This window comes from Acanthopagrus latus, chromosome 7, assembly GCF_904848185.1.
Source record: "Acanthopagrus latus isolate v.2019 chromosome 7, fAcaLat1.1, whole genome shotgun sequence".
In the NCBI taxonomy this organism is placed as follows: domain Eukaryota; kingdom Metazoa; phylum Chordata; class Actinopteri; order Spariformes; family Sparidae; genus Acanthopagrus; species Acanthopagrus latus.
The window spans coordinates 28,397,975-28,423,523 of NC_051045.1; the positions used below are offsets into that span (position 1 = coordinate 28,397,975).

General features: G+C 40.9%; 1 protein-coding gene and 1 long non-coding RNA gene across 5 annotated transcripts in view; one reads left to right on the plus strand and one right to left on the minus strand.

The window, feature by feature from the left end:
• The window catches only part of prkcz (protein kinase C, zeta), a 172,298-nt gene that overhangs the window by 81,440 nt on the left and 65,309 nt on the right, over window positions 1–25,549 (plus strand). For all 4 annotated transcript variants that reach the window (XM_037104253.1, XM_037104254.1, XM_037104255.1 and 1 more), the window contains 5 exons: window positions 2,679–2,764; window positions 17,996–18,127; window positions 19,721–19,811; window positions 21,157–21,212; window positions 21,553–21,747. In XM_037104253.1, the coding sequence (XP_036960148.1) occupies window positions 2,679–2,764; window positions 17,996–18,127; window positions 19,721–19,811; window positions 21,157–21,212; window positions 21,553–21,747 (560 nt within the window). The remainder of the gene's footprint in view (window positions 1–2,678; window positions 2,765–17,995; window positions 18,128–19,720; window positions 19,812–21,156; window positions 21,213–21,552; window positions 21,748–25,549) is intronic.
• On the minus strand, window positions 5,414–5,947 carry LOC119022868. Its single transcript, XR_005076088.1, has 2 exons — window positions 5,812–5,947; window positions 5,414–5,719 (listed from the first exon to the last, which is right to left on the minus strand). It is a non-coding gene; the product is annotated as an uncharacterized LOC119022868 (long non-coding RNA).

Below are 25,549 nucleotides of genomic sequence, written 5' to 3' on the forward strand. Positions count from 1 at the left end.
AAAAGGGCCGAATGCAAAGCAGTTGAGTGCACATTCAAGACACCAGAGGCCTCTAAGGCGTTGCTGACTTTTCCTATAGTGGTACCTTTTCATCCTCAGGCAGTACCTCTCGTACCTGGTGTTAACTTAAACACTGACGACTGTGTGATGTTGCATGTTCAAACCATCTGCAACACGAGTTTATCCCAGGCCATGAAAATTTAAACACAGCTCTGTACCCATTGCTCAAGAGATAAACATCTGGCATACATGTGTTGTGCCTTATTCTGCACGATAATATAATCATTGTTCAGAAAAGGGAAAGCAGGGATTTGTTGTTAAGATTCACTTTTATTTGCAGACAATGACATCCTGACATCCTCACTGCTAACTATTAATAGCTGGTATATGGTGGGTTGTGGCTACCATAGCAACGGAGGCAAAAAAGTGAGTGAGTGGAGGAGGACATCAGAGCCGCACCCATCTCTGGAGCAACCAACCAGACTAAAAAACCAGTACAGACGTGGGGAGGCACTGGGGGAGCAGCCAGTGAATAATTAGTGGGTCAGCCAGGTGATTTCATGCTGTTGTGATATTTTTTGGTAAACAGCAAAGGGCCCGGACATTTTAATTGGCTGATGATGTATTCATTTGTATGGCAGCATACAGTTCATGGACATAAACAACACTGCTCCACGCATTTCAAGGGGCACTCTATTGATTTTATACATGAAGTTTACTTGTGGTACTGTACTATTCAGACTGTGAAAAGAAGGAGGAGGAAGCACTTTGTAAAGTCTTGACAACCTCGATGATCTGATGATGTCATCAGTTATCTCAGCTTGGGCTTGGAGACTTTACGTTTTAACCATAATGCCTATAGGACAAACTGACAACTTGGAGATTGAAAGATGTCAACCTTTTCCAGCTAAGGGGGTCTAATGAAAGAAATGCCAGCACAAGTTCTATTGTGAACGGTTTTTTGGAGCTCAACTAGAATATTACTAGAAGTCAACATAGTCCCTGCATTATTGGTTTTGACAATAATTTTCCAGCCACTTGCAGGTCTCCAAAAATTATGAAACAGACTGTTACTGTCTTCAGTATGTGTCTTTGAGACACAGTATGATAATGATTCAAACTAGAAAATGTGTTTTCCTGCAGGGTGAATGCATTTACTTGTCCACTGAATATGTTTAAAAGAATAAATTATGTTAACTCCAGTTGATTATACTTTTTTTTTTTTTTTTTCGCATTTTAATTCTACCTCATTCTCCACCTACGTTATAGTTCTCTTACAAACTACTTGGATGTGCTCAATTTGCTTTGTTGTCCTCTATCCATCTCTGGTCTCTTTATTGCACTCACACTGGCTCAATGCACCCACCATCTTTTGCTGCTCATGTCTGCTCCCTCTCTCCAGTGTGTTTCTTTACAGAGGTTTACCCACTGGAGATTGTCCACTAACTACTCAATCATAGATGGCATCTTTCTCTCACATGGATTTAAAAAAAAAATTTAAAAACAGAGAAAAAGAAAGAAAGTCATACTAAAATAATTCACCAAATTTACCTTGGTGGCAGTTAGCTCGCAAGTCATCCACGATAATCTGCTATTTTCCAAACCTGGCAACAAACTGATGGGTAGAGCAATGTTGTCAATGCACTGTAAAAAATCAAACATCTCTTGTCATAACGTTGTTGTATTCACCCATGCAAAGACAAGAATTTATGAATCCTACAGTAGATCGAGAGGATGGATGATTTGAGCCAGTTGTTAAAGGGGATAAATGAATGGAGAAACCCTCAGTGTCCCCAAAACCAAACCATTTATAAAGCTGTTGTAAATGATTTTAAAAGGTAAGTGCTTAGCAAAAACCAATACCAGTGACCATTATAGCCACCAGTGATGTGTTACCAACATACTGAGACAGTATACACAGGACATGGCTCACTTATAATTGCTTGTCTATTGTTTTTAATTTTGACAATCAGGTTTAAATGAAAAAAATGAATAGATAATGATGTTAATTATAATGATAATCAAGATTAGTAATGTGTATGATTTGTTTCTTTTAGAAGGTTAAAATATTCACAATGAATCCCTGCAAATCTTATGTAAGAGAGTTGAATGTGTCCTTATCATTTTAAAACATTGTTTGGCGTGAGGACAGAACTTCACAGTTTCAACTCACCACTAGTTCCATTACGTTTATGCTTCTGGAACATATAGATAACTGACTACAGTGTTTGATCCTATTAAAAATAGCTGCACCTTCATGGTCCCATCTGAATAAAAAGGTGATATGAAGCACTAATAAGTCACTTCATCACTAGGAGTTAAAGAAAAGAACGGAGAGAGAAAACAGCAAGGAAAACGATGACGGGAGAGGATGAAAGAAGAGAAAAGACTGATGAGGAAGGGAGTAGAGAGGGAGGCAGGCGCTGGTGTGTGTGTGTGTGTGCGCGTGTGTGTGTGTGAGCATGCGTATACATCATAGAGAAACCTAATGGTTGTTTTCCCCTCACTTGAACTCAGACTGCACTCGAAGGAAGAGCCTCTGGACTTTTATCTCAGCTTTGTCTCTCTATCACTCCATGTGCATCTCTCCCTTCAGTCGGTTTTAGCAGACCTCCACCCCCCTCTCCATTAGTCCCTCACCATGAAGCTACTCTACAACTGTTTCCTCTCTGTCCTAGAATCGATCTATCGCCGCGGGGCCAGAAGATGGAGGAAACTCTACCGAGTCAACGGGCACCTCTTCCAGGCCAAGCGCTTTAACAGGGTGAGTGTTCAAACCGTGCTATGCACGCTCCTGACTGGGAGTACATGCAGTAATGCCTGAGCAGTGCTTCAGTCAGTCCAGTTAATTGAGCCTGTTGTCAGTGGGAACGCTTGTTGTTGGGAGACAGATATTTTAAAAATGATATTAAATGGTAACTTGATTCAAAGGTGAAATTTGGTTTCAAGAGCTTTCGAGATGTTTTAATACTAACTGACCAATTTTAGAATTAATAAATGACCAATTGAAGTTTCTCCACTGAATTTTGCTGAACACTGTAGGGGAGCATTAGTTGTGTTTGAAGCCTCATTAGTGACCAGCGTGTCTGCGCCATTAGCATCATTTACAAAATGCAGGAATGGTGAGCATTTGCTAGCAGCAGTTGACATTTGTGAGTTGAAAGATTTTATGGATTTGAAGAAAAATTAGTCATAATCTACTCAACCCCACACTGATGCAAAGTTGGGTGATGTTATGAGACTATATAGCCCACAGGATATTTCTGGAGCTTCACAGCAAAGCAGTGTTGCAGCATTTTCCAAAACAGCTGAAATAGAAAGAAAAAAAAAACAAAAAACAAAAACAACAACAACAACAATAAAAAAAAAATTGGTGTGTAATCCAAGTGTCTGGAAGCCCTGAGATCGACAATGTGTTGGGGAAACCAAAACTTCACCTGAGTTTCCTTTGGCATAGGGTGTGTCTTTTTTGGGGCCACATATGTAGTGCGAGCTTCTAAACCAGTGCAGAGTGACAGTTTCTCTGTGCGGAGTATACAGTCCAGTATGTCACAGACATTCTGCAGCTGAATTATATATGACAGGTAATCAAGTCACCACTCCAAAGCTATCTGGATATTAATGCATAATTCATGGTGTCCTAGTTATGGCTTGTTTAGCAGTTGTCTAAGCTCTCAGCTGCACGCACACACACACACACACACACACACACACACACACACACACACCTGAAGGCACATGTGGGGTTTCATCATTTCCCTGCCAAGATGTTAAAGAGCTCTAGCTGCTCTCCCTGTCTGTCTGAAACAAGACTACGGCTTGTCAAGTGTTCCCATTCTGTGATGCACAGTGGTCATTTGGAAGGGCAAAAGAAGAAAGACATTAATAATATTTCACCTTGATACCTAACGTGTTTAGGCTGAAGAAGAAGAAAGTCGATCAAGTTCTACTGCTGCCAGTACAAACCTGAGCCGTGTGTTGTGGCCTTTTGCCAGATCATATGTTACACATGTTATCATAGCATTTGTATGATATGTTTAAATTATTTGTTTAAGAGTTCTGACAATGAAACAGCAAGTAAACACAAATCTGATTCCTTTTTTTTACCAGAACCATGTAGTTGCTCAGAGATCAAAAAATATTTTTTCCAAGTAGGGTTGGAAAGTATATAGATATTCTATCATTATTGTGATAGGATACTGAATGGTGTTAGATTTTGGATATGGTATATGGTGATATGAAAATTCAGTAAGTGCAGTCTTTTCCTGCTTTTAAAGGCTGTTTTACAGAAAAGTGATGGCATTTTCTGAACTGACCAGACTGTTCTCTTGTTCAAATACTTGTCTATACCCACTTCATTATATCATGCCATCATGTCCACTTACTGATAATAATTGATCAAAAAACATGTTGTGTTCCCGACAGTACTGATGTAAAATTGATGTTGAGGTATTTTGTTAGATATGTCAAAATGTAAAGATATATATAGCAAAAAATATTGCACAATTATTAGTTGTGTTGTATAGCATTCAGTTCAGTAGATCAACCCCTGCAGAAATAGTTCCATCAGCCTGTGACATACTTGTAGGTTCTGAAGACAGTACAGTTGTGCAGTAAGAAATAGGTTTCATCTTGTTATCTTACTGTCATGTTCCGTCATGTTCCCATTTTCAGCTCTTACAGTGAAACCTCTCTACTGGATGCCACAGTCATAATGTCCCAGCAGAAAGTGGATGAGCTTATCTTGCTGACTCAGCACTTTGCTCCAACATCTGCTCCTTGATATAGTCAATAAAACTGAATTCCCCATGGAGCATGACTAAGTCGATACGATACATATAGGCCTACATTTGATTGAATGATTGTGCTGCTACTCTGCTTCTATATGCTGCTTAGAGTTTATCTGATCATTTTTAACCATCTCTGTCTCTGGCAAAGTTTTACGTTAAACCGAAGGTACAGAAAAAGGAGGCGGTTGGGGTGGATGGTTTGTTGTACACATATTGGCAAAGTCAATGCATCTTGTCTCCACCATCTTTCCCTAACCATAACTGAGTCACTCGGTGTCTAAGTTGCATTTTCAGTAATGTACTTAGGCACCAGGTTTTGAAAAGCAGCTCACTAGTCTATTATTATTATTATTATTATTATTATTATTATTATTATTATTATTATTATTATTATTATTATTATTATTATTATTATTATTATTATTATTATTATTATTATTATTACTTACAACACTGTTGTATGGAAGTGAACCATATTATGTACCATAATTCAAATTCAAATGAATTAACAAATGCTTTTTCATTTTCAGAATATAGCTGCATTTTTTGACACATAAATAAAATGACAAATTATGTTATGGTTGACAACAGAGATTGAACCCAAACGCACGACTCGACTCAGGTAAATAGTTCAAAGTGATATTTACTTGTGACACAGTGAGAATACCATGGTGCAAAAAGGAATAGTGGAGTGCTGGGGTCCCGGGTTCCCATGAGAAGCGCTGGCGGTGGCGGGTGCAATGTCTCTTTGTCTCAACGATTGTTCCCGTAATGGTGGAGTCGCCTGTCCACGTGGTCTGCGTCGCGCTGGTGAATGGCTCCCAAGATCGAGGGTGGGTAGCGGCAACCAGCAACAGCAGGAGAAGATGAGCAGATGGCAAAGCAGGCAGACAATCGAGGCAGGCAGGCAGGTAAAACGGCAGAATCAACTGAGGCAGAAGAAACACAGGTCAGAGAAGCTACACAAGTCAGACACATCAGAGAAAACGACCTTAATGATGAGTCAGGATCCACTGTGTACCGCTCAGGCTGAGAGTATGAACTGGCGATGAGTGACTGGGAATCCGGAGGTTTTATGGAGAGGTTGATTAGTGTGATGAGACACACCTGGCGCTGCCTGCTAGGGAGAGAAACCACGCCCATGCACAAGAACACAGACAGGGGAGGAGGAGACAGGAGGATCAGACAGACACAGGAAACAGACAACAAACAAAAGGAGAAGGGGAGCTGCCATGATGTGAATCATGACAAATTATCCAAATTGCATTGTCATTTTCTTCTTCAAGACATCTCATGTTGTAACATAATTCAAATGAAACAGAAAAGGATGTTTAAGATTTAATTTTCAAAAGATGCCCCAGCAAATAGTTACCAAAATTCAGTTTGAAATGTCAAATTCAAAAATGAAAATGTATTAGCAGAAAGGTTTTTTCTTTTCAAAGTCATAGCTGTGCAATTTGACTCATAAATAAAATGAGTAATAAATCATCCAAATTGCATTTTCATTTTCTTCTTCAAGACTGTTAATTTTGTAACTTAATTAAAAATGGTAAAAAAGCACATTTAAGATTTAATTTTCAAAAGATGCCCCAGCAAATAGTTACCAAACTTCAATTTGAAATGTCAAATTTGAACATTAAAATGCATTAGCAGAAATGTTACCTGCATTATTTGACTCATAAATAAAATGAGTAATAAATCATCCAAATTGCATTTTCTTCTTCTTCTTCTTCTTCTTCTTCTTCTTCTTCTTCTTCTTCTTCTTCTTCTTAAAAAATGAAGTCAGTTGCTCATATTTAAAGTTAAATTAACTGAAATAAGTTGACAGTATGGTATAGTTATTACCATCACAACTAGACTGCTGTTCTGATAAACATCACTAGCATGGATTAGCGATAACACTGATATTAGCACGGACAGGCAACATGAGTATCAGCAGTGATAGTGATAGCTGTCACTCAAACAGAAGTTCTTGTTGTGTATTGAGGAGCTGCACAGTTTGTTCATGTAACCTGTGCTGTACATTTACTGCCGTGAGACAACTTCACTGTTAAACTTCCCCCTCTATTCCGGGCACCAACAATGGTCTGATCTGAATACAGTCACTGTGGCTTGCGCAACCGCTCACACACTAAACACTGCCCCGTTTCTTGAAAGAGCCATGCTGCTTTTAGAACCCTTATAAGAGGGTGACATATGATTCCCACATTCTACTATAGTCATGTTAGCAACAGCTGACATTAAGTTATTTGTCAAAACATATTTGACAGACAGAATGGCACATCAGCATTTCCAGGAAACGACTTTGAGAAATATGAAATTAAAATATTTTTATGGATACTGTTTTATTATACATATACAACTTAGCCGTCAGTGTTTGTGTTGGTAACAACTTGGTTTTCAGACTGCAGTTTCTCTGTCTGTTGTTGCTATGCCAGCTTCCAGGCTTCTGGTTGGTTCACTGTGTTGTCTTCAGCATATAAATAAGCCAAGGAGAAGTAGGTCAGGTTTCTTCTCCCTCACTCACTCTGTCCCTCTCCCTCTCAGTTTCTACACATCTGCCTCCTTCTATCTCCTCCCTCAGCTCAGCTCAGCTCCATCTCCCCTTGATGTTGCAGTGGAGAAAGCTACTTTGTGGATCTCCCCTATTAGACATAGTATGGTCTATCTGCTCATCATCACGTGATGAAGCAAAATTCATCCATGCTGACCGTTTCCCTCCAAGGCATTCCATCTATGGGATGACTGACACTAGCCTCTCATGGTAAAACAGAAAATCCAAGCAAAAAGAAAAGTCATACTGGTTCAAGCAGGTTCATTACTATCACTTACGATGTGTTATCTAGCATACTTCTATATTTAATATGATAGATGTTGTAACTAATCTGCAACCCTTAACCCACAGATTTTTACTTGAAAACATTGTTTCTTTACCCTGGACCTGCCAGCTAAATGTAACTGTAATATTGTTGTAGATATAATGGTTCTAACTGGAGCTACAAACCACCAGAAAACACAGGTTTGCAATCAGTTTGCCTTGTTTATTTTCCCAGAATTATGTGAATAATGGCATTTTAGTTCTTCATGGTCAATTGCCATGGTTCTAAACAAAAGAGAACAAATTACAATATTTGCCCAAACAAATTAGACATCCAGCTCCAACTAATATTAAATTCTTCTTAAATTAGGATACAATTTATATTTCAAATAATAAACTTAGTTGTCCAAATGAAATAGATAACAAGCTACTTACAGTGAATGATTTTCAAATACACATGGCAAACTCAGTTGAGCATCAACACACATTCAACCTGGTAAAGGTTTGGAGACAAAGAAGAGGGAGACCTCATCCAGGCCTCTATTTATAATGTGGGAGGAACAGTGGGAGGTGCTATTCCAGGTCTCCTTGTCACTGACATGAAGGGGGAACAAATCTAGAGTTTCTAACAGCCACCTCTGGATTTGTGCAGCAAATATGCTTGTTGTAGTTCAATCTGTGATTTCAGGGAGTGGGATTAATCTTGAAACAGGCTGTATGTACTCCCGACTTTGGATGACGATGCACTGCGAACCTTTCCATCCTTTCCAGGGTAAATTTCGGTTATCCTTTTAATAGGCCATGATGGCCGAGGATACTGCGAGTCGACAATCAGAACAACCTGACTTGAATCCAGGTTTACCTTGTCAGATTTCCATTTTTTCCTGGTTTGAAGTTTTGGGAGATAATGCCAAATAAATGCTGTCCAGAAATGATCTGCTAAGATCTGACTATGATGCCATTTTCTTCTGCCATGGAGCTCACGTGAAGAATGGATTGCCTGAGGAAGAGAGGAGTCGGGCCGCCCCATCAGCAGCATATTTGGTGTGACTGGATCTGTATCAGCAAGGTCAGAGGAGACATATCCAAGAGGTTTTGAATTTAGGATGCCTTCAACCTCAACCAGAACTGTGTGCAAGTTTGTGTCTGTTGTTGATTGCTTTCCCAATGCAACATAAAGGGCCATTTTAACTGATTTTATTTCGCGTTCCCAGCTTCTGCCAAAATGTGGGGCAGATGGAGGATTGAATTGGAAATTCACTTGGTGTGGGCTAATTGCTGCTTTAAGTCTGGTTCCATGGCCTGGAAAGCATTTTGCAGTTCTGACTCTCCTGCTCTGAACTCCTGTCCGATTGTGGGACACATTTCAAAGGGTTTCCCTCAGCATGAGACAAATCTTCTGAAGGCCATTAAGAATGTATCTGCATCCATACTGTTCAGTAGTTCAAGGTGTATGCAGCGGGTTGTTAAACATTTGAAGAATATGTCCCACCTTTTCTCTGTACGACGACCAACTCTCGCTATGAAAGGCCCCAAACCATCCATGCCTGTGGACCAGAATGGGAGCCGGAGGAAACGAAGGCGGGCTGGAGGAAAGTCTGCCATTTTGGGAATGACTGGATTGGCTCTCCATTTCTGACAGTCTTGACATTGGTGTTGATGTTGGCAAATAGCTTGGCGGCCATGCAGTATCCAGTACCTGCGTCTCATTTCTCCCGGGACACGCTTGGGCCCTGGGTGGAGAAGTTTGTCATCATAATGCTTAATAATGAGTTTCGTTATGGGATGTTTTGGGTCCAATATAATTGGATGGATATAGTCATGGTCAAGGGTCTCTGCTTTTCGAAGTTGGCCTCCCACTATGATTAAGCCAAGTTCAGGGTTATATATTCAGATTTACCAGTTTTGAGGGCGTTTAATCCTCAGGGAAACACTCTGATTGGGACCTTTGCAGGAGATGTCTCTCTGAGTTTATGTAGCATTCGGCTATGTTTGAGCTGTGATCTGCTGCCCCATGAAGCACAGTCTTAGTTTCCTTTATTAGATCAACTCCTCCTTTGTTAGTTCAGATCAGGGAGTTTTAGGTCATCTGACATCACTGTGCCACAGAACATGGATTTCCTGGCTTCCTCAAGAGGTTCTGATTCAGTTAGTACACATGGACTGACTGGCCGGCAGTTAGCGTTCAGCAGGAGGAATGGAGGGCCTTGCCTCCATCTGTTTTGCTGGGAGAGTCATGGAGTCATTGGATTAAGCTGGCTGGTCCTTGGAGAGCCCATCCTAGCCTGGTATGTACTGCCAGTGGGCCACCAGGGAGTCCCATTAATATTGCCTCTGTTGCTGTGATGAAATGGGCATAGTCTGAGCCGATGAGGACGAGAGGACATACATAATCGATAGTCTGTAATGAGTTACCTCCGAGATGATGATATTGCTCTTGTAGCTGCTTAACGGGGTGTGTGTTTTCTGACAGTCCAAGATACTCTGCAGTGAATGCTATATTGATAATATGTCTTTCTTCTGGCTGGCTAATAGGGGAGATTTCAAAGGAGACAGATGCTCCATCCAATTGCACTATATCATGTCTTACTGTGCGTAATGTTTCGGGCTGTGTTGCGAGGCCCAGCTGCTGGGCAGCTTGGGGGAGCAGGATAGATCTATCTGCACCATCATCAAGGACTGCATACGAGTAACTTCACCATTGTGGATGCATACATTCACAACCTTGTTGTCAACATCACTGTGGCTGATTTGGTTGCATTGACATCATGGAGAATAGTCAGGTGAATCTCTTTACAGATGTTACATGGCATCTTTAGGGTGCATTTGTCCATTTTGTGTATTATCCCACATTTTCTGCATCTTTCTTTCTCTTTGATCCATTTTATATGTCCAGTTTGGAGAGTTTTTTAAACTCTGTGCATGAACCAAGGAATGGTCTCTAACCTTACAATAGGGACAGTAAGGCTTAGGTTTAATGAAGACATTTACCTTTTCCTTTGTTTATGCTCTCAGTGGGCCATCTACATCATATGTTGACAGGTAGATAGAGGAGGCCTGTTTGGAGGGCTGGCGTTTCCCAGCTTGGGGTCTTTCCTGTTTGTGAAGCTCTACAGCTCTCTCTGATATGTGTTTGGCTCTCGATTTTAACTGAAGCCAAGTTGAAAGGTCAAGGAGGGAGTAAGTTTTAATCGTCTGCCCAGTCAGAATGCGACGATTGATGCAGTGTTCAACAAATCCATCTCAGTACTGTACAGGGAGTTTGCTGAGGAGTCTGTCAACATGTGAGCCACATCTAAATTCAGACCCATTAGTGCCCTCTAGGGACAGCAGCTTTCCCACCAGAGCATGGACAGAAAGAGAAAAGTCGTCAAGGCCTCTGCATCACTTACGAATATATTATACGAATAATTGAGGAATTTAATATTGTTCCAATTTCACTCTGAACTAGCAGCCTTGACTGACCATACTTCTCCTGAAGTGCTTGGAGGGCAGTGGAATATGGCTGGACCTGGCCAATTTATTGGCTCCTGGGTACTGAAAATGTTCCAAGAGGACCTGATATTTATATTGCTCAGTAAGATGGGGATGATTTTCCAGGAGGTTATCCAGGGCCATCTTCAGAAGGGAAAAATCACTTTCTCGACAACATTTAAAAACAGGAAGCGAGGGCTTTGGTATTCCATAAGCGCAAGCCATGATCAGATCCATATCATTAGGGGGTCGGATTGACAAATGCACATATTGTGGATGCTGGGATAACATGTTTTGCATTGGTTGTAGACTCCCACTGAAGGTGGGCGGTCCAGGGGGGCCCAGCATGGATGCAGAATGGTCAGGGGCTTGGGCCGTGACTGGAGGTGCAGGTACATGGTGAAGAGAAAGGGAAGTTTGTATAGCATGTGCAGACACAAGAGGTATAGATAATGGGGCAATTTGAGCAGTAGCAGTGGGAACCTGAATAGGGGCTAAGCCTTCCTGTAGTGGCTGAGGCACTGGAAGAGTTTGAGATAGCACGGGGATAGCCAATTTTAGAAAGCAGAGGAGTTGAATCAAAGTGAGACTTAGCGTATCTCATGTTTGAATGGGCGGGAGTATATATTTTGGAGGGAGGCAGACCATAAAAGGAAGCAGTGGCTACCTATTCTTGAAGAGATGAGGGAGTTGGGGCAGAAGTTCCAGCAGGGTAATCATCCTCTGTGACATTTTGTCTAACAATGTTAGACACAAGCTGGGCTGACTCAAGCTCTTGCTCTTTAATATGTATGCGTCAATTCATTTCAACCAGTCTGACAATTTTCTCTCTCTTCTTGTGTGCATCCTCTTGTCTTTGCTGAGTAGCTCTGACTTCTTTGTCAATCAATTTACATTCTTTATCAAGCTCCTCACCCTCCTGTCTTTGCATTTTTAGCTTATCCAGCTCATCTTTCTTCTTCCCCTCCAGAATGCTGGCTTGGAGATCATTTAAATTAGAAATGTTGCTGCCTCTAGAGTGCCTACTAAATGGTGAAGCTGAAGGGGGGGTAGAAGCTGAATCACGAATCTTCTTGCTATAAGCATTACATGAACCATGCGACCGTGTGGATGTCCTTTGTTGTGGTAGATTAGTTCCATAGCAGTCAGGGGGGTGCTTATGCCTCTTGGGTCTAGCTCCTGCACCCTGGCTAATTGGCTTTGTGAGATGGCTATCACATACAACAAGAGATACTGATGGCAAAGGGGTAGCTAATGGTTTAGGTGGAAGGACAGGCTCTGTTTGGGGAACAGGTGAAGATGGCCTAGGTGATGTTTGAGACAGTACGGGGGGGGGCCTTATCCGTGTAAGGCTGGGTTATGTCTTTGTCACTTTGGCATCCATCCATATATTCAGTAGAGGGAGCCTGAGCTTCGTCAGTGAGCTCATCAACAGGGTTAATACCATCAGTCTCTAAATTAGCCATTTTAGGTCACTGTGTGGAGAGTGGCTCAGTATCCGGATCGAAGGACCATTTGTTGTAGATATAATGGTTCTAACTGGAGCCACTATATATATATATATATATATATATATATATATATATATATATATATATATATATATATATATATATATATATCATTTTTTTCTATGGATGTTGTAGTGGCATGTGAAGATAACAGCTATGGTTAATACTTGGGGATATTTTGTTTGTATTTTGTATTTTGTTATATCCTTATATCCTATATTTATTATAGCCTTTTAATCCACAGATTGCCCGGCTCGGAGTTCCTTTCGTCAGGGCTGGTTTAGACAACATATCATTTCTCAGCATAAGAGGCTAGTCAGTTTCCAGGTACTCACATGATCTGTATTGCTGTCAGCTGGGCTGAAGGGAGGGCTGTCAATCGATAAAAGCCTTTTTGATCTACTCATTACTTTATTCCCTAGCTGCAGGACCGTGGACCTCTACAGTCAACTCTTCCCTTATCTGTGCTGGTTTCAGTCTGGTGGCTGTTGTGTAATAGAGTTTGATAGTTTCCATAGAAATACAGCGACCAAATTGTTAATCCAGTTTATCCAGCAGGATGGGTGGTTTGTTGTATATCCTTGAAATGTAATGTAGGTGCTGGACTTAATGAATTCCTAGAATGGAACAGACCAGGTATCAGATTACCTCTCTCATGCAGCACTCAGCAGTAGTGAGCTGTTCTGCTAGGTTTTGCTTGAGACTGACAGACCCACCTGCCACACAAGGCACATTCTGATAACCACCATTTATAAATCATAAATCCATTGTTAATTAAACTTTACTAAATAGATTTACTTAAAAACAATGAAATGCATTGTAAACAATGAATTAACAAGAACGGATGTTCGGTTGAGAAAATGTAGTGCCAAAAGAAAGGCAGGTCTGAAGGCGACGTAAAGCGGTGTGAATTTTCCCTATACAATGTACACTTAAACTGTTATAGGTTTTTTAAGGTGAGCCTTGTTTTATGTGGTTTATTTCACTATTTCTTTGGACCCCGTTCACTGCAGTACAAAGCTGAGCGTCTGGGCTGAAGTGGCTCTCTACTTCTCCAAACTGAGGCTGCACTGATCGATGATTACGGTAGGAAACAGATTGACTATAGATATGTACTTTATATGACCCCACTTCAAAAAACACAAACTATCCCTTTAAAGCTTTCTTCCAAAACACAATCCACCTACTTTAACAAACAACAGTTTCATTCACGACTAGCAACATCAAAAACATAAACAAGCCAAACATGTAAATGGGTCGAAGTGTCTGTGTGTGTGTGTGTGTGTGTGTGATGGCCGAACACGACGTTCGCCAGACTACATATTAGTGGGCATGATTTAAGAAATCTCATTGAAGAGACTACAGGAAGTGCCGAACGTGATTTGGCGAAGTCACACGAGAACATGGACAGGTTTAGGTTCATGATTTAGGTTCTGAATGAGATACCTGGGATTCTCAAATGACAGCAGTGAATATGTTGACCAAAGGTGATCACTACATGTGCTCGCGAAGTTTGAATAAAGGCAGCGGTTACGTCGTCGTTGGTCTCGTGTGCAGTTTGGTCACGCGAGAGGTGAATTTAGAGGGGTAATAGTTCCAAAAAGGAAACCATGCTACCGAGAGAAGTCCACCTTTGAAGTCAATAAAATGGATATACTAGCCACATGTCTTATATTATAGCGTGGTTATTAACTATAGGTTTCCAACAGATCGCTCATGAGATTATGTGTATCTCAGTGTGTGTGTGTGTGCGTGCGTGCGTGTGTGTTAGTAAAGAGAAAAGAAGCTAAGCTAAGCGAGTGTTTAGCAGACAACAAAGAACAACACAGTGACCATGTGGTGCACAGCAGTCATCTCTCCCTCAAACAGTGGCCGGCAAACAAATCGAGGTTTGTTTATCGTCTGTTGATCAAGCCGGAATACGACGTACTGTGGTGGCAAGACTGTACAGGCTGGGTTAGCCTGAATGAGCTCCTAGCTAGCATAGCAACACAGTTAGCACACAGTACAATAAACCAGAAATCTGACTCAGCGGTCCATTCACAACACTTGTAAAGCACAACAAAGAAAATACACTAAGCGCCACCTCGTTCGGGAGCGCAAGAGTGTGGTCAGCTTTAGCATCCTTAAAGCTGACGGCAGGCTGTTCACAGCGATATTTCGACTCAGTCAGCCCTGAATAATTTGGTGCCCTAGGCAAGATCTTAATCGGTGCCCTCTAGCATCGCAGTCAATTTTGCAATCAATTTTCATACACTCATACAGAAACTGCATGTATGTATTCCAGATTTTATTTCTTCTAAGTCAAACATATCACATCAAATAAAAACTAAAGAAAAGATACTAATGATAAAAATACAATATAAGTAAGGAATTGTGCATTTCTCAGCCTCAGCATGTGCCATCTCTCACTTATCTATTGTCAGCCACTTTGCTAAAAAACCTCCAACTCCCTCCATGTTGCCATGTGGGTATTGTGCTCCTGGGTATCCTCATGAACCTTCAGGAAGTGGCTTGCATTTTTCCGGTCCTTTAGTCCTTCGTTATTAAGTCTGTATTCTTTTTAAAAAAACCATTTAGCAACAGCATGGGGCGGCTGTAGCTCAGCGGGTAGAGCAGGTCGACTAGTGATCAAAAGGTTGCTAGTTCAAATCCTGCCTCCGGGCAAGGCTGAACTGCATGTCGAAGTGTCTTTGAGCAAGATACTGAACCCCACATTGCTCCTCAGTGAGGACCCTGCGATGAGCTGGCGACTTGTCAGGGGGAGTACCCTGCCCTCGCCCTGAGACAAGGCTGGGATTGGCTCCAGCAGCAACACCCCGTGGAAAGGAATAAGTGGTTACGGACAATGACATGACATTTAGCAACAGAAGCAGTGCAAGCTATCATTTCTGCTTGAGTACATCAGCTAGCTTCTTTTGATTTTTTCAGCATTGACTAAGACTCTGTTACAAAAGTCTTTTTGACACTCTTCCATCTTTGTTTTTGGGAAATGTGTAACTGCTTTTTTATTTGAACTGGTCCTCTGTGAACTAACTCTCGTATCACTTTGTCAGTTAGAAGAGATGTCCAGTCAGCAGGTCTGTTGGTGCCCTTAGTCCTGATGCTGTGTCACTCTGCTGTGCTGAGGTAGAGGGACAGCAGCACCTGATGCTGTGTCACTGGGCTGGTGGTGGAATATGTTAAAAGTGCATCTGAAGAGAGGAGAGAACAACAATGAAAATGTGATAAGATTCATTCAACTTTATTGTCATTGCAAAGCAATTCAGTCTAACCAGAGTTAGTGCAGTGTATATATATATATTTCTCACCTATGAATGATATAGGAAAGCTAAGGTGTGGAGTATTAACAGTAATACACTTCAACTACACTTTAACACTGATATAAACTTAAACAAACACTCTAACAGGCCTAACGTTAACTTTCCAAATGTCCCTGATGAATTTAAGGTGGAGTAACATTAACACACGTCAACTCAAACTGTTTATTGATTATTAAACAATGCTGCTATCGTCCGAAGTAAGCTAGCAAGTTAACACTCTGCTCCAACAACGGTAACTACGATGCATTAAACCAAATAGTTTCCTTTCACTTCATCACATTGATGTGACTGTACCTGTATCTTCTTCATGTTTTTCTTCCTCTTCTTTCCTTTTTTACCTTCACTGGGCGCCAGATGGTTTCAGTCTTTTGGACCTTGTAATTCCGCTACAGTGTCTGTAAATCTCTCTCCTGGTCTTGCGGTCTCGGTCCGGTTAGATCCAGGCAGCTGGCCTCTCGACCCGCCCCCCCCCACAGAGGACAGGTACGGTGCAACGAGCCAGAACCCAGAAAAAAGGCCTCTCCATTATTTAATAGTCTTTGGTATGACGTTATGTTGCTGTGGGCTTATATAATATTTCGAAATAATAGTAGTAATGGCACTGGTAAAATTATTTTTTATTATTATTTTTTTCTCCCGTTTGTGGCACCCCCTGCTGATGACGACGCCCCAGCATTTGCCTATACTGCCTATTCCCAGGGCCGGCTCTGTGTCGACTCGATGGAAGAGACGGACCTCAGGGTTTTCGTCTCCTTCTAAAGATAATCTCTTCCTTCTGCAGGCGGTGAGGAAACGGCTGGGTCGGGCAGCATTCCTCTAGGGATCCAAAACAATAATGACAAACATCTGAACAAAAACGAAACTGAAGCCAGAACAGTCTCTGTCTCAACCACCGAGAAGGGAACGGAAACTTTAGCTCAACAAAGTGAAAAACGTTTCTCAAAGTTGTACCATGGCAGTGGTTGCATGAAACTGAAGTCTCTTCACAATATAAGCTCCCAGGGAATACAATGTGTAGTGAGTTTTCACAACTTTCTAAATTGGGAGTGACATCATTGTGATCCTGGCAGAGCTTTCGGGATCACAGCCAATAGGGGCCAGGTGAACATCTTGGGGGCAGGTCAACCTGGGTCACGGTTTTCACACCTTTTGGGCCTTTTACTCTGTTCTTTGTCCTGCAGCTCCTCATGGCATTAAGGGTCCTAGTAGTTAGACTTTTGATTTCAACTGCAGGCCTTTCTTTGTTTGAGACATGTGCACGACCCAACAAAACAATCAAGTGAAACACTAAAATATCAAACTATACCTAAGTAGTTTATATGAAGTCCTTTTATTCTGATTGATTGGCTGCCCCCAGGTGGCCCAAAACATCCTGACAAATGCAAACTGCTCAGTGCACCAGTGGAACATATCCTTACTCAGATTTAGACCAGGAAATATCCAATCAAAGAGTGAGCGAATAAGAAAGTGATTGGGACCACAGATACTGAGTGATACATATACATCTGGTTAGTAGACACAAAGCGTGTCACAATTTCAAAAATCAGTTGAAAAAATGAGGCTGAAAATTCAAAGACAGTAGCCTACAGGTGAAGAGAGAACATTGCCTGAGATCACGTATTGATTGGACTGAGAAGGTGGTTTATTTGGCACAGGGTTGAAATAGCAGAAATTTGTACAAACTGAATTTCTATCTTCCATCTTTTTGTTGAATCATTGAATGTTTGTGTTTGTTGTTGAACTCTGGAAACTTTTTTTGGCAGATTATATTTGAACCTGCCCAACCCTAGCCCTCAAAAAGCCACCAGGAGGAAGTCAAGCTATTGTTTTGAAATGCTCCTGTCATTTTAAGTAAGTGACAGTGGTTGTAACAAATCTAGATGCGATGGTCCACCAGTGGCATTGCCGACAGGGCTATGACATTCGTCTTGAAAGGGTTCCGTTGTAGCCAGAAACTGTGCATCCATCACATTCGGTCTACCTATCATTGCACCCTGTTAAATAATTCTTGATGAAAAATCAGTGATCGGGAGTGAAGACTAACTGGTCTCTGTGTCCTGTCCTGTGTGTCTCTTACAGAAAGCCTACTGTGGCCACTGTAGTGAAAGGATATGGGGGCTGGGCAGCCAGGGCTACAAGTGTATCAACTGCAAACTGCTGGTCCATAAGCGCTGTCACAGACTCATCCCTCAGACCTGCCAAAGGCTTATGGTGAGTATTTCATCATGTCCCAAGCAGCAAGCAGCACAGTAGCAGCCTGTCACATCCAATGCCAACACAGTCTGTCAGCATTCTGGCTCACTCTGAGATGAAGCTTATATGTGGTCCACATGAATGATGAGGATTACATTCCCTCTCCAGGAGAATATTTTGTGATAAAGGCACAACTGTAGAAGGTCTTTTGGTTACAGTATACTGTACGTGTTTATCAGAATCAAGTTCATTGCTAAGATAGAAGATATTTGTATAAGTCCCGGTAGTCCTGAAGCATAAAGAAGATTGATGATAGAATATGACAAAGAGGAATCTTATATATAAAAGAGAGCTCCACAGTTCTGGGCAGGAGTATTCAAAGGTTCCCAGTATAAAGTCAAAGGACAATGTGAACAAGACAGTAATCCCTGTGTAAATGCACAGTATGTTTTTTTCTGCTGGTAGGGGTCCCTCAGTCAAACAATGAAAACAAAGGACTAGTTCGATGACATTGTGAAAGGTGCAGCAAGCCATTCTGGAGAAAGACAGATGAGAGCTGAGTCTCATTCTCAGGTTGTTCAGTACTGACGACTGAGGGGCCACCGACGCAAAGAGCTGGTGTTTGTGAACCGGGGTTGTAACTCAATAATCAGCTGTCTTTCTTCAGAACCACTTACTGCGAGCTGAAGTCACATGGGATCATGGGAGTTGCTGTCTTAGATTTTAATCAGCAGTGGTGGTTGCTTAACAACTATCTGAGGTGACTCAGAAGTGTTTATAGATAAGGTAATGTGTTGAAGTTTTACTCACATTACATCTAGTCATGTCGTCTGATGTATCATATGGTTCATGTGGCGAGCTAATGAAAAGCACTGTTACCTTAAGTGAAATCAAGGATTTCTCTGGGTTTGAACATTGTTGGAAACATTTGGCACAATGTAAACTTACAAAATCAAACAGAATATATAACAAAGGACTGGTCGGTTTTCATTATTTAAATGTATAATTGGATAACCTTTGATGTGACATGGAGTGACTACGAGGGATGGGGGCTGTGCTAACAATCAAGCACAACTCTATAAAGCGGTTCTGGAATCATCCTCAAGTTCTTTTCTCCCATTTTGTTAAAATGAGGCATTAAGTTTAGTGACGGCAAACATGTGTGCTCCATGTCATTAATCCATTTACCATAAAGCAAGCATCTGACCAAACGCAAAGATCCAAAATCCAACACCGATGACCGAAATCTGACTAGAAAATCAATGTACTGTAGCTCAGTGCTGGGTGAACTGTTCTGTCAGCAGAGGGAATTGATCACAGCTTCAGCACGGTATCTTCAGAGCTAGATAAGTGGCTTTGAGGCTTGATGAGATGATGTGATTTAATGCCTTCCTTAAAAAACACCCCACATTGTCATTAGAGTCTTCAAGTAGCATCATGTGTGCACATTAACTGAGGGCACCTCCAAATGCAGACATTTCTTTAGTCCTTGCAAACATGATTCATCTTACGCTCTGCCTGGAGTGTAAAACCATGGATGGATATTTTAGTTGTTATTTGTGGGGTCATGTCAGGGGATATTTAGGTGGATTTTTGAATGTCTTTTTTCAGGATCCAGTCATGCCATCGCAGGAGCCCCCTTCAGATGCCAAGAGTAAGGAGGTGGACCTTCCACCGGATGACGCAGAGGACACAGATGGGAGTAAGTCACTGAAACCTTTTTCTTCTCTTTGTAACGAGGGAGTAGAATGTTACCATGTTCTCTACCATATACCATGGCTCTAGTTTATTATAATGTCTAAGATGTTTTATGTACAATCTCAGTATTTGTTCCATATCTTCAGACTTGAATATCACTTAGCTTGGTGAGGAATAGTAAACAGGTGATGATGACACTGAATTGTGAGGAGAAATAAAAATAAGCTATGGCAAATGTGAATGGAAGTTTCAGACCTTGAAAGGGGATGTGTGTGCAGTGGTTTTCGATAGAGGCACCCAGATAAAGTAACACTTTAATCAAACATGAAAATTCAGTAATCGTCTCCTACCACCATGCTGATGAAAAGTCAGGTGAAGTTTCATAGTCCACAAAACATTTCAGGAGCTTCACAATAAAACAGCACTGCGGCATTCTTCAAAACCCCTGAAGTAGCTGGAGACTTGTTATAATATGTACAAAAACAACTGAAGAAAAAACAATAATGGGTTCATACGGCTTGTCATACAAAATCTAAATCTCCAGAAGACAAGAGATCCCACAATCCTGTTGGTCGGTACTAACAACTGCAGGCCAGGAACACCCAACAAGAGCTGCAGTTTTAGAGATGCTCTGACTCAGTCATCTAGCCATCACAATTTGGCCCTTGTCAGAGTCGCTCACATCCTTACACATGCCCATTTTTCCTGCTTCCAGCACATAAGCTTTGAGGACAAAATGTTCACTTTCTGCCTGAAATATCCCAGCCTCTGACAGCAGCCCTTTTAATGAGAGTGTAGCCTTGTATCTCAAACCACTGTAGAGGCATCAAATATTAGATTTTGGGTGACTGTTCCTCTAACTGGAAATGCTAACGTAATGGATGTGTAATATGTTCAATATTAGTCCATTGAGAACATCACAGTACAATGATACTATAGTCGGTATACAATACCTTAACATAGTTCATGGTAATTCTATGGTTGTCCAGTTCTATTAGAGTGACTGACTACTTTGTTCAAATGATTGACCTGACCGTCACGATCATCTCTTATGTAACAATGTGACTCTTCACTGTTATCTAACCACACTAGTGTTCTCTGATTGGGATCCCATATAACAGTCTGACATCCTATTAAAGGAAACTGTGATCTGATGTCAGGGTCTGTTTGGGGGGCCCCTGTGATTGACCATGTTTGGTATTTCCTGTGGAAGGCTAGGCTGGATTCTGTGTACTCTACCACCCCCTGCTGGCCAGAAAAAAGAGCATGTCTTATCTCTAAGTGCACAGATTGAAACCTTCTCCATATGGTCATAATTCAGTAACTGTCTATTTGTCTGTTTCTTACAGTATCTTTTTTACCGCACAACTGTACAGTGGATAAAACAGAAGATGGAGATACGGAGGTGAGAAGAATGAATACAGAATTGACTTGACTGTTAATTCATTTAATAGACTATAATGTGAAACTCTGAAGTTTTCAGATTAATTTTTTGATCTTTTTTTTTTTTTAGTTTGTGAATTTATCTGCCTTTCATGCTGAATTAATAATCTTTTTTGCGTACACATATTACTGAGAAAAAAGACCATAAATTCCTTTTTGTGTCAGATGATTTCTAAAGCATTGCTGCTTCTTAATTCCTCTATATAGAACTTGGATATAAAGAATCAAACAAGCTTTACCCAAACATATTTGTTTTGAATGTATGCGTGCACTCATACCATTACCAACTCTCCGATCTCCAGGACATCAAAGCCGTCGTGGATGGCATTGATGGCATCAAGCTGTCGCCAGGCCTGGCCCTTGGGCTGGGTGACTTTGACCTGATCCGAGTGATCGGGCGTGGCAGCTATGCCAAAGTCCTTCTGGTTCGGCTAAAGAAGAATGAGCAGGTGTATGCCATGAAGGTGGTGAAAAAGGAGCTGGTCCATGATGATGAGGTGAGGCATTAAGTATACCTTCAGAAGGCTGTCAAGGAGGTGAGACAGATGTCATGATTTTCATATTGAATGAGAAATTTATCGAAATTAACACACATTGTTCAGATAAGAGTGCCTTATTCAAGGCAATTTGCACGCCAACAAAAAATCCTTTAGAAACACTTCAAAGATGATGCAGCTAGCTAACCAGTAGCTTACAGCGGCACCTCTAGGCACTTATCCCTGAACACTAACACAGACAACGCACTGTGAAGAGAGAAAAAAGGGTAACTCTGAAAGTATCTCAGACGTCTCAGAGTTCAAACCGAGAACATTGTCAGAGTTCCGTAATCAATTCAGAGTGTTAACGCAAGAGTGAAAAGAAAGCAAACTTTGTTACACACTGAATTTCTATCATTTGTCATGTATTGTTGAATTCCTGAAGGGTTGTATTTCTGTTGAACTCTGGATCTTTTTTTTGGTGACTGCCATTTGAACTTGCAAACGCTCACTTGCAAAAAGCCACCATGATAAAGTCAAACTGTTTTTTTTTTACCTCCACCAAGGAGGTTATTATTATTATTTTTTTTTTTTCGGTCAATGTATTTTTATTTAGGTTTTTATAAAGTATACAGACAAGGAAGATGACAATGACTTACTGAATCAACAACAGCAACAGTAACACAAGCCAAATGGGACAGAAAACAACACATACAAACAAAAACAAAACAACAACAAATAAATATATAAAGTAAAAATATAAATAAATAAAATAAAGAGGAAACAAAAGAAAAGTTCACAGAGTACAGAGTAGATTACACGTCCAATGCAAGACCCAAATTCACAAGATAAGAGGCATAGTTAAGTTTCCACATAGGAAATGAAAGGCTGCCACACTGCATGAAATTTTGCAGTGGATCCCTGCAGTGTGTATCTTATTTTTTCTATCTTGAGAAAATGCATGACCTCACCAATCCACCTGCCAAATGAAGGAGGGCGGTCACTCTTCCAGTTCAGCTGGATGAGACGCCTTGCCAAAAGAGCTGAGTAGGCCATTATGTTCAATTGTCCTTTTGTCAGGATAAGCTCCTCAGATGGTGTATCAAACAAATAGATGAAGAGTGAATACATTTGAGTATTTTAGACCACTGAACTTCTGATATGTCAGTCTCTTAATGCTTTTCCCAGTTTTCCTTAATAATTGCTAGTGATGAGTCTTCCATATCAAATATAGCTGAGTAGAGCTTGGATAGTATTCCCTTGACTTCTGGTTTTGTTTCTAGGATCGAATCTAAGGAAGTCTCTGGCAGCAGAGCAGGAAACCCAGTAAACTGACTTTGTATAAAGTGCCTAACTTGCAAATAGCAGAAGAAATGATGCCTTGGTGAGGCAAATTCATTTTTAATTTGGTCAAATGACATAAAAATATCTTCTTTATGCACCGTCTAATGTTCAAAAGTCCAGTTTGGAACCACTGATCAAATGCACTGTCTATGAGGGAGGCTAGAAACAGATGGTTTGCTGTGATTGGGGCATAAGTAGACATGGAAACTAATCCATTGTGTTTTCTAAATTTTCAAAGAATGTAAGGTAATAGGGTTCTGACAGTCCTGGGGGGTGTGCAATGGAACTGATGAACACAGAAGGGCAGAGAGCGAGATACGAGTGCAAGAACTAGATTCAATCTGTAACCAAGCAGGAGTGTCAGAGGCGGGAGAATCCTGTAGCCAGTACAATAAGCTTTTGCTATTTTCTGCCCAATAATATATTTCAAAGTTCAGTAAAGCCGAACAGCTTTTGTCTCTGTAGGAATAATTTATGAATTGGAGGAGATTTATTGTTCCAAATGAATGATGAAATCATACTATCAAGCTTTTTAAAGAAGGCCTTTGGGATAAAATATGGAACACACTGAAATAAATATAAGAACTTAGGAAGAATGTTCATTTTAACTGTACTGATTCGTCCAGCCAGTGATTGGGGCATACTGGACCAACGAATAACATCTTGTCGGTTACGATCTAAGAGTGGAGTAAAGTTGGCCTTCAACAGCTGAGAGTGAGATTTTGTTATACTTACACCAAGATAACTCAGTTGATTATTTGTTACTTTAAATGGCAAAGAGTGAAAAGATAATTGTCTGACAGCAGGGGTAATTAGTAAAAGTTCACTTTTATCAAAATTATGTTTATAGCCAGAAAATCTACCAAATTCCTTAAGCATGTTGAGGATATACGGGATAGATGAAAGGGGGTCAGAAACATAGAGAAGGATATCATCGTCATACAGCGAAATTTTGTGTTCCTGGCTTCCCCTGAAAATCCCCTTAATGTCAGTACAGTGCTGAATTGAGATTGCCAGAGGCTCCATAACTGATGCAAAAAGCAAAGGTGATAATGGACATCCCTGACTTGTTCCACACTGAAGCGGAAAATATGATGAAAGTGTATTATTTGTTGTAACTAGGCCAATGGCGAAGTGTTTTTTTATCCAGGAAATGAAAACCTCACCAAAGCCAAACCTACGGAGAGCATATAACAGTTAGCCCCACTCCACACAGTCATAGGCTTTCTCAGCATCCAGGGACAAAAGAACCTCCAAATCAATTGGATAGTCAGATGTATACAGTTAAGAATAAAAATTGTGGAATTGTTTATTAATATCTAAGGAGTCAGTTAGCAACTCTGTCCCTGAGTTCATTTGGTCAATGACGTGAGCAGCAGAGGTATGTCTCAGGCTATGTGCAAGGGCTCTACCCGACTTCTCTCCCTGTTCGTAAGATACATGTTTGGCTTTAAGAAGAGCACGTTCTGCTTGTCCAGTCGAAAGCATATCAAACTCTGTCTGATACATCATTTGCTCTTTATACAGCTCTGGGTTTGGGGCAGTGGCGTAAACTCTGTCTACATCTGAAATTAACTTTAATAGTTGTGTTTGTCTCGCTAACTGTAACTTATGGACAGAGGCATTATGGGAGATAACCTGACCCCTCAGGTAGGCTTTTAAGGTCTCCCAAAGTAGGGATGGGGGGGCTTCCCCATTTGAGTTCGTTTCCAGAAATATGTCTATATGGGTGTTAACAAAGGCAACAAAAGACTCATCAGACAGGAGGAGTGAGTTAAATCTCCAGTGGGGGCTTTTGGGCCTGCAGTTAGAAAAGGCCAATTTGAGTGTTAAAGGGGCATGATCTGAAATCGCTATACTGTTAGAAGTGCATGAAGGGAGTTAAGTTTTATCCAAAAAGAAATAATCTATACGTGAAAAGGAATGGTGGACAGGTGAAAAGAAAGAATATTCTCTCTTAGTCGGAAATAGAGATCATGCATCAGCTATTGCATGTGCCTTGAGAAAACTCTTTATGCACTCAGATGTTTTCGACTTATTAGCCATTTTATTAGAAGATTTATCCAATAAAGGGTTAATCACGCAGTTAAAATCCCCAGATAAGATCAGTTCGTGGGTGTCTAAATGTGGAATAGATGACAGGAATTTGTTCATGAACTGAAAGTCATCCCAGTTTGGGGCGTGAACACAGGCAAGTATTACAGGTGTGGTATGGAGCCTTCCAACAACAATAACAAAGCGTCCAGTAGGATCAGCGATTGTTTCAGATGGTGCAAGTGGTACTGACTTATGAATCAAAATCACCACCCCCCTGGCCTCACTCTGAAGCGTGAATGAAATACCTGTTCAACCTAACCCTGCTTCAGGCTAATATAATCAGAATTATGCATGTGTGTTTCAGTGAGGAAGGCTATATCTGTTTTCAGTTTCTTGAGATGAGCAAGTACCCTAGTATGTTTAATAGGATGATTTAATCCCT